The sequence below is a fragment of the Strongylocentrotus purpuratus genome, unplaced genomic scaffold (assembly GCF_000002235.5).
Source record: "Strongylocentrotus purpuratus isolate Spur 01 unplaced genomic scaffold, Spur_5.0 spur5_scaffold_4, whole genome shotgun sequence".
NCBI classification, from domain to species: domain Eukaryota; kingdom Metazoa; phylum Echinodermata; class Echinoidea; order Camarodonta; family Strongylocentrotidae; genus Strongylocentrotus; species Strongylocentrotus purpuratus.
The window spans coordinates 22,769,244-22,778,861 of NW_022145610.1; the positions used below are offsets into that span (position 1 = coordinate 22,769,244).

The following is a 9,618-nucleotide window of genomic DNA, read 5'->3' on the forward strand; positions in this document are numbered from 1 at the left end:
CATGCTGCAGGCAGAAGTGAAGTGCAGTGCGTACACTGTGTACGCATGACTAGACTCTGTTTAGGATAGTTTAGTCGTGGGACCGGACAATCAGGAGAGAGGTAGATATTGCTTAAAATGTAAGTTTTACTGGGCAAGATAACATATGATAACAAAGTTAGCGTGGATGTGTCTGAAAAGGATATTTTGCTGACCAAACCATACAGCTACAGAAATGAAGTAGCCTTCGAGTTCGACCTTCTCGAGAAATCATGAGGGATAATGATCATGAGCCACTGCACTGGCGCTGGCCCCGGCCATAGCTCTGGGGGCGGAGTTCCTTGGAGTTAGCGCTGCCCCAATCGAGCGCGAGCTCAGCGAGTTACGTGTAAAGTCTATGGCTATGGTAGACCGAAAGCTTCAGTCTCTATATCGTCGGTTGTTCCACTGAGACTACGTCTGGCTCCACTAGACCTCCGGATATAGTCTAGTGGAGCCAGACGTAGTCTCAGTGGAACACCGACGATATAGAGACTGAAGCTTTCGGTCTATGGCTATATGGGTGAAATCCCATTACCGGTAGGCCTATCAGTATCACACGCAAAGAGTCGCTAGCCATGTAAATTTCACATTTTTGATTTTTTGAAATGTAGGCCTAGACTATATCTTTATAATGCAAAAATCTCACAAGTATAGGCCAATATAGGCCTAGTCTACTCGGAATTCTGTAGGCACCCATAGACAGTCTGACTGTAGACTAGTTGTAAATGCTGTTATTTTCGCGTGATTTATTTTTCGTGCCCATCGAACACAAAACATAATCGCTGGTTGAACCCTCTCCAGCAAAGCATAGATAGAGAGTCAATGCTAATGCGTATTGACCTCTAGCACTGCACTACGTGTTAATAGGCAGCATTTGAATACATGAATAGTACAACAAACAAATGTACATAATCATGCCGATGCGGCTGATCTGCAAGTTTGACAGTAGTCTAGACTTACAATTTGAATTTTTGATTTATTCTTTCTAACATCGGTAAGTTAAAAAAAATGTGTTTTAATGTTTTTTCTCAGCACTATACATCCTGACTTATGGATCCTGCTGAGTATCGTCTTAGAAATATAAGTAGAAGTATAGGTATCATCAATTGTCACTAAAGTACCGACTTTGAGTGAAATCAGTTTAGTTTTGTACACTTGTTTTTGAAATGTTGAGAATCAATAGCACAGCTTTTAATACACAGCCAGGATAGTAATGCAGCTATGTGTGGTTGAACCTGGTTCTTATCTTTGCGTTGCACGCATTTCAGCCTGTTCAAACACACAGAAATAAGAAGTCATGCTTCCATATTTTCGCGAGTTGTAAAATTCGCGCTTGCCGATCTTAGCGCAAAATCCGTGAAAATTAATGTACTGCAAATATTTCTACTTTTACAGTAACCAACTCACCAAGCTCTAAGTCTAGTTAGACCAGGTTCTGTTAATGTTATTTGTTAATAATGTTATGATAGAAAACTAGAACGAACTACATGTAGAAGAGGCTCCTTTTAAAAAAATTGAATAGACCCTAGCCTATTTAAATTCTACAAAAAATACAAATGATTTCCTGCAGAGTCCGAAACATTCTTAGCCAGAATCCACACATAGTTGCCAAATTCTATTTACTAAACAAACTAAATTAGTAAATATGGATTGCTGCAGATTTTGAGCCCTAGGAAATCAACTACATCAACATGTACTTACTTACTGCCCATTATGCCTCCTGGCACATAGGGCAGCAACAAAAGTCTTCCACTCTTTCCGATCCTGGGCCAGTCTTTGGATTGTATCCCATGTGTGGTTCAGGTCTTTAATCTCTCCTTCCACAGTTCTTCGCCAAGTGGTTTTAGGACGTCCCCTCTTTCTTTTGCCTTCTGGTGTCCAGTGGAGGGCTGTTCGTGTGATGTCATCTCTGTCCTTTCTCATTACATGCCCGATCCATCTCCACCTTCTTCTCGTGATGATGCTCTCCATGCTGTCTTGATGGCATTGGGCATACAGTGCTTCATTTGAGATGGTGTTTGGCCAGAAAGTGCGGCATATTCTTCTAAGACTCTTTGTGTGGAAGACTGATAGCTTGCTGAGGTCGTTTTTAGTCATTCTCCAACATTCAGAGCCGTACAGGAGAGTGGAAAGGACACAGCTCTGGTACAATGGTACATCAACATGTAGATCTACCATTAAATTTCAGGACCAATCATTTGCAGGTGTTGTTGGAGCTAGTTTATTTGAACATGATGGATTCCCCCCGCCCCCTTGAGATTTTTGTGTACCAAACACTTTACTAACTAATAAAGCATTGCAACCTCTAATAAACAAAATGTATTCACTAAGTTTTATTAAAAATACAATGGTTTTTTTTATTACCAGAACTCTTCCTGACCTGTAAACAATTAAATTCAAGATGTCACTAGGTCAAGCTGGTCAGCAACAGAGGGCGCTCACTCAAAGCAAAGACACTCAACTCAAGTCATACAAGCGAAGACTCAAAGAGGACGTATCATCCATACTCGACAACTTCACAGAGGTCCTGAAGCTGGCAAAGGTAAAGTACTGGTAGATTTAGGGACTATTTTTGTTTGTTTTGATTCTTGATTGTTGAAACTCTTATATTACATACCGGTAGATAAAACTGTGGAAAAGGTAACGGTCCATATATTCTGTGGTTTCCAACGGGACACTGGGCTGCGTCTCACGAAACCGTCATAAGTACAAGTTGAGCGACATCCTATTGAAACCTGTGTTAAACTTAATACATGCATTTCAATGGGATGTTGCTCAACTTGTACTTATGATGGTTTTGTGAGACACAGCTCTGGTTCTTCTGAAATGGCTCCATTCCGGTTACTCCATTTAATTGTTTTTGTTTTTAAAAGTTATGAACTCTAAGTGAATACAATTTGTGGAAAATCTGTTCCTAAAGGGAAATCTAACCTTTAATAATAGAAGTTTGCTCTGAAGGAAAGCAGGAAATTGAAATAAGGAGAAAGGTGAAGTTTTAGCAATTACATCGGACAAACTATAAGTAAGTTATAATGTTTTTTTTTTAATGTTGTAATCACTATATGGTATACATGTACATGTACATAATTATAATATATCTGTAATCTTTCCTGACCATTCACTCCTTTCTTTCTATCATTTAATATCATTTTATCCATCCAAAACTACTTTTCTTCCTCTATCCTTCTTCTCCTCGATCTAACCTGTTAGTGCCAGATTCTCCAAACCTTCTTAATGAAACAATGTCCCAAGAATCTCATCTGCCTGACCTTTTGGTCACAAAGTAGTTTATGTTACCTCACTAAACAGTCTTCACTTCAGCTCTTTTCAAGTAAACATCTCCCTTATTACAAAAGTAATATTTGAAGGTGGATGTTTTATGAACATACAATACCCAAGACACAAAGAGCGAAGGAAGTTATCCTGTGTTCAAACTACCAACATTTATTGTATAGCTATACGATAAGTAAATTACATTTTTTACTAGTCCGAATGTCACTCAAAGAAACTGGAAAAAAAAATCACATATCGAAATGCCCATTTCATCGTTCAAATGAAAACTCGATAAAAAATCAGGGTTACCCTGCAGTCTGAACATTGTATTGTACGAAAATTAGATAACTGGGCGGGGTATTGAGACTTGAGAGCGCACACTATTGATAAGCCAACTTTCATGTATTCATCAAAATTGGTCTGTTTACATCATATCGTTTCTTCATAAGATGTTTTTTTCTAGTCTGTGCGCTCCTTTCTTTATAAAATGGTTGTTTATAATGATAGGCCAGCTTTCATGTCAACTGAATTGTCAAAATTGGTCTGTTTACATCTTGACGTTTCTTCATAAGATGTTTTTTTCTAGTCTGTGCACTCCTTTGGTTATATACAATGGTTGTTTATAAAACGTTTCTTTAAACAAGTTTTGTATAAATCTCCTGTAGTCTGACTCTGAATAGGCAGTTTGTGATTGGTTCTTTTAAAGTGACTCGGTAACATTGCGTCGGATTCTGAAACAAAATCCTGGATTAAGCTCATGCTGCAATGATAAATATAAACCTTTAGGTCAGTCAGGAACCCCATGATTTTTACAAGCCGATTGCCTGTTTGATTGTCAAGATATATTTGATTGGAAATTGAAACCACATTTTTTGTGTTCATAACAGTAACACTACAGTCTATTGAATAAAAATGGGTATGGAGAAACCGGTCACGCAAAAAATGTTACTTTTTTTTAGGCACTTCATGATCATTTTGAAGCCCAATTTTGTTAGGGCTTCAATATTACACCATACACAGACTCTGATAACACGTAGGACCATGCATATCAGATTTAACATTGTTAAACGATGCCTTTAAGATTTTCTCTTGATAAGTTGATATTGCTTCGATCATAACATGTAATTCAACGATTATCATTGTTCTGTAGGTGGAGGATGAAACTCAAGTGGCTAGACAAGCTCAAGGAGAACAGGACCAAACAGAAATGCAAGTCAGAGCAGGAAATATTGTGAGTCTAATTACAATTTCATTTCTTAGCAGATAAGAAATTATTGCCAATATTGTTCAGATATGTCTTAACCTTGAAAAACATGTTCATTTACCTTCATAAACGTTTTAATGACCAGTATATCGAGAGCAGCGGTATGAGGTGCAATCTTCAAAATGAATTGATATTTTAGTGTAATCTTGAGTCCAGGGGGGTGTTTCACAAAGTTCCTAAATTGAACTTATCTCTAAGTTGAACTTGACAATTATGGAAAGCCGTTAGCATCTTTGACAATATTTTTTAAAAGTTGTTTTCAAGGCATGAAATGTTGATTCAAATCATTCATATTTTCTATTATCAAGAAGATTTTGTCTTCTTGATCTGGAAATTATGAAAAGTCTAAAATTCTTTATTTTTTATTTTTTATTTTGAACATATTTTATTTTAAGGCTACAAATGGCTCTCCATAGTTGTGAACCCCCAGGTGATGAAAATGCAATTTGAAGTGTGGAAATGTCATTTGTGTTTTTCAGTAAATACAATTTCATGCAAAGTTTCCTACATCTGTGTCCATTTGCCATTTAAAAGAAGATGTATAGCCAGTCAGGATTACTTGATGTCTGTCGGCTTTTCTTGAATTTGCATATCCAGGGGGGTGTTTCACAAAACTTTTCATCAGTGACAAATGACAGTTTTTGTTATAAGCTACTGAAATCTTTGCTTCTGATTGGTTATCAGCAGTTTTGTCACTGATTTTTGTAATTTGTCATTGAAAAAAGGCTTTGTGAAACAGGTCGCAGAACTCCTTGTCAGCTTTACTAGAGGAAATAGTACCTTAATTTTGTTTGTATTAGAAGTGTTAATAGTTTTTGTGTAACAAAAAATGTTCACTATTATCATGTTTAAAAAAAAGTCATATTGTGTTTACATTAAAAGTTTGCTTCTGAAATGTTGAATTATGAATTGTTGATGGCCAAGTCAGGCTAACTTGGCACTAAGACAAATTCAGCATCGCTTGTAGAATATTACCTCTTTGAAGTTTTCAACATTACCTTTTTTGTTAACTATGTTACATCATACTGTCCAATAATGCAATAAATGTGAAATTCTGCCAAGCACTTGCAGTGCATCCAGCTCTCCTGGACGAATTGGCCATGATTATTCTGCCGAGTACAAGTTAACCCTAGTGCCATGTTAGTCCTGGTTGGTGTTTCACAAAACTTGTTATTAGTGACAAATGACAGTCTTTGTTATAAGCTACCAAAATCCTTGCTTCTGATTGGTTATCAGCAGATTTGTCACTGATAATTGTCATTTGTCATTGAAAAAAGGCTTTGTGAAACGGGCCCTGATCCGTCTCTGGATACCTACTTGATATTTGTAATCAAAAGTTTGTTGTGTTATGATTTTTTGTTTTTACTAGGTTCGAGCAGGAGAGTCTCTCATATCCTTGGTAGCAGACATCAAACAGTTCCTGATCTTGAACGACTTTCCTTTGGCCAATGAGAACATTGAAAAGAGGGCTCGTTTCTTGGGCAACGTCCAGAACAATGTGGACTCGAAGATAGTGCAGCTGCGTGACGAACTCTCCAATGATCTTTACGAGATAGAGGAAGAGTACTACTCATCGAGATATAAATGATATTGAGTGACGATGATGATGGGACTCCAAAGACAATGTTAACTTTATATAATGGACTGATGTTTATCAGCCATCCTTAGTAATATTATGGCTGAGACCCAAGGTCCAAGGACCCCAATACCGAAAGAGGAAAACTTCAAATTAAAATCCATTCTTGAAGTTTTGTGGGTTGAGAAAGAGACAGAGGCATTGAAATAAAACAGTCTTGACTACCGGTAAATATCACTGTCTGCCCTGCACACACATTCGTCGTAGTCATGGTCGTATGCGTCATGTCTGACCCTTTGAGATGATGGTTACTGCAGAGTGACAGACCTGTTAAAGGTAAAGACCAGTTTTGGAAACGCCCCCCTCTCTAAATTTGAAATGGAAGCTCTTATTACCAATCATATGAAAGAATATGTTTTGACTGATACGGGATGACACAAATTTTGCTGGGGAACCATCATATCTATCCGGTCTGTGAAGATATCGCGTTGTCCCATATACATCTTTATGTGTACAGTGCTTGTAACTCTACCAAGACTGGGCCAAATTTTTTATCATTTTGATGATTCTTGATACACACCAATACTTATATGCTAGAAGATCAACCTTTTCTGATCGATTCCACACCGTTTCTTTCACAATGCAATCGCATGACTAGAACTGGTCTTTACCATCAAGTTCTTCAATTTGTTACATTCAATCATTACCTTGCTGTACTGATCATTGTAAGGCCTCTTCGTATTTTTTTTCGTAACGTCAAGTGTAAAACACTTAACATTTCTGACTCTTACAACAGTGCCTAGTGAATGCTAGTCGAGCGAATTGCCTGCAATTATAATATGTCTTGTGTACCCAGGCTAGCATCATCAGTATTACCGGTAATACTGTTCCCCCAAGGGCCCTGCAATCTTATCTTACCTGAAGAAAAAAATGTTGAATTTTCAAATCAAAGTCGGTCATACAATGTAAGGGCCTTATTTTATAAGCAAAATAAATAATGATCATCAGATGTTTCACCCTTCCCTTCTTTATATTGTATTGACATTTCACAACTTGTAGAAAAGAAGGATTCAGACACAGAAGTTAGTTGATTTTGTGATTTATTAATCGCTTTCCATACAAGACACGACATGTTCTCTGCATCTGTGATGTGGTTAAATAAATCTGTGGACAAATGTAGAACATGTTTTTAGCGTTTGCTTTATTTCTTTTGGTTGTACGTGTATTTAACAACATTCTCAAATATATTATCTGTAGATGCTCAAATAAAATTCATATTATGCAGTTGAAATTTTTTTCTCTCATGGTTTTAGCCGTATTCATAAACAATCATATAAGAATGGTAAATAGTATGCTTAAAGGTTATAGTTTCAGTAACATCAGCACTCGACTAATATACTGTAGCAGTATAATCTTATTTAACATTGACATTTACCTAGAATTTTGTTCTCAATAAACGATAGGATATAAAATCATACTTCATTAGTTTTGGATGTGTTTTGAAGAGAAAATTAACGAGGCTATCATGTTCACTCTTTGAAATTAAGTTCAGCTAACTTTTTTATTTCATAACTAGTCCAGAATTTGGCAGGTTTTATCTCAATAATATTCCCTACACTCACTTCAAGCGGCCATAGATGGCGATATCTACGCTCAGTAGAAATGTTAGGGATCACGTCATATTCGGCTAGCAGCAAGTAGGGGGAGATTGCGGTGGGGGAGATCATTAAAAATTAAATCGGCCAGATTCAGGACTACTTCAAAACATGCAATGTAAGGAATCTTGAAATATAACCCAATGATGCATGTACCCTTTCAACACTCGTCTTAGAAGAATTTAATTCAAAATGTGAGTCCATGTACGTGTGTGTTTTTTTCTTAGTTTGAACCCATTGCAGATCAAAATGTTGGGACAGCAGAATCTAACGCAATACACCCTCAATAAGAAAAGAAAAAAATCTTTACAGAAAATAAAGGTATATATCGTATTTCGTAAACGATACAAAAAATAAAATAAATGTGATGAATGGACTTTCACATTTAACAGCATTCCTGTAATAATTGCACAAAATGACATGTACCGTAGTAAACAAATAGCACCACTCCCATAACTCGTACAAAAACTGGCTGCTCTTTTGAACCTGGTATCAAACGAGGTACCATACCGTATAATTGTGAGAAATATATAGATTGAATGAAGTGCACATAATGATGATAATGATTAGTTTTCCCTGCTGAAGTGTAATGATCCAAAAATGAAATATGACAGTGAAATCTCGCACTGGAATATACACCTGGCCCTTTTAACACAAAGTTTAGCAATTTATCGTATCGCAAGGAGAACTGGGCCAAGAAAAGGAAATCCTTATTTCTTGCTCCCAATTCTTCCTTTCAAAATGTATAAGTACACAACAAATCTGTAAATTCTCAATTTATAATGATGCCACATAGTAATATACACCAATACAGTGCTATTTTGCACATGTATTACAAACTGACCAAACCACAAGCACTTATCTTCATCATCATCATCAATTATCAAAGTCAGCATTTTTCTCGTTATGAGGGGTTACTGACTTTCGCACCATGGTGACACTCCCTCCCTCCACTTTTTCTTGTCTCGGGCATCCTCTTCATTTAGACCAACCTTACTGCTTTCTAAATAAAGGGGAAACTTGAGCCATGAAGAGTGGAGAGAGGAAGTGTCATCGTTTTACTAAAGTCATGTAACCCCTCATAAGAGATAGACTTGGGGAGGGGGGAGGGGGGAGTTTCCTTTAATTTCAAACATCCATTACTCCCAACGACGCCCCTAGGAAACATCTTTATTTGGCCTCAACAAGGCAGTTACCTGCATACATGTTATCTTCATCTTCAAAATGATTTTTGTACAACCATAGACTTTTACCACATGAAATTTAAATTTGTTAAGGACTAATTATTTTCACAGGATTTTCTTTCCTGGATTGCAAATATTCAATGTTTATGTCACTTGTGATCCAGTGTCACCGCATGGAATTTTCCTGGATCCATCTGCAGCACTTGCAAAGTTTGCAGACATTGCATGCACAATTCTTCTTTACAGTAATTTTGTTAAAATGTCATATTCACACATGTAGTCATGCATAAATGATGTTAGTTTATTATCAAATACACATTGATAATAAAACTATCCATGAATATATTTGAAAATGTCTATACATGGATGTTCCCGTTCCAAACTAGACTTTGGATTCATTCATGCATGGCGTACAGTTATGCACTGCTGTGGTCAATGTTTTTTTAAACAGATAATTCCACTAGATTATGAAAAAGAAGCCTGACAGTGCATGATTGACTTTTATCAATGAATGCATTTCTGTTAAAATTTGGGCAATGTTTAATCATTAACAGCTGTATCCAGAAAATGAAAAAAATTGAGCAAAACTACTGGTATGTTTATTCCCTTGTAACTTTCACTAATACCGTTAATCACAATACACTC

General features: G+C 36.7%; 1 protein-coding gene across 3 annotated transcripts; it reads left to right on the forward strand.

Annotated features, from left to right (window-relative positions):
- Position 1: 1 nt before the first annotated feature.
- On the forward strand, positions 2–6,581 carry LOC583077 (mediator of RNA polymerase II transcription subunit 22). 3 transcript variants are annotated; one of them, XM_783004.4, is made up of 4 exons: positions 2–119; positions 2,389–2,563; positions 4,445–4,525; positions 5,928–6,581. In XM_783004.4, the coding sequence occupies exons 2-4, from the start codon at positions 2,423–2,425 to the stop codon at positions 6,144–6,146; spliced, it is 441 nt and encodes a 146-aa protein (XP_788097.1). In that variant the 5' UTR covers positions 2–119; positions 2,389–2,422; the 3' UTR covers positions 6,147–6,581. The 3 variants fall into 3 exon arrangements, with proteins under 3 accessions (XP_788097.1, XP_011663190.1, XP_030853965.1); XM_011664888.2 differs by having other exon boundaries at positions 7–101; XM_030998105.1 differs by lacking the exon at positions 2–119 and adding an exon at positions 996–1,015.
- The last annotated feature ends 3,037 nt before the right edge of the window (positions 6,582–9,618 follow it).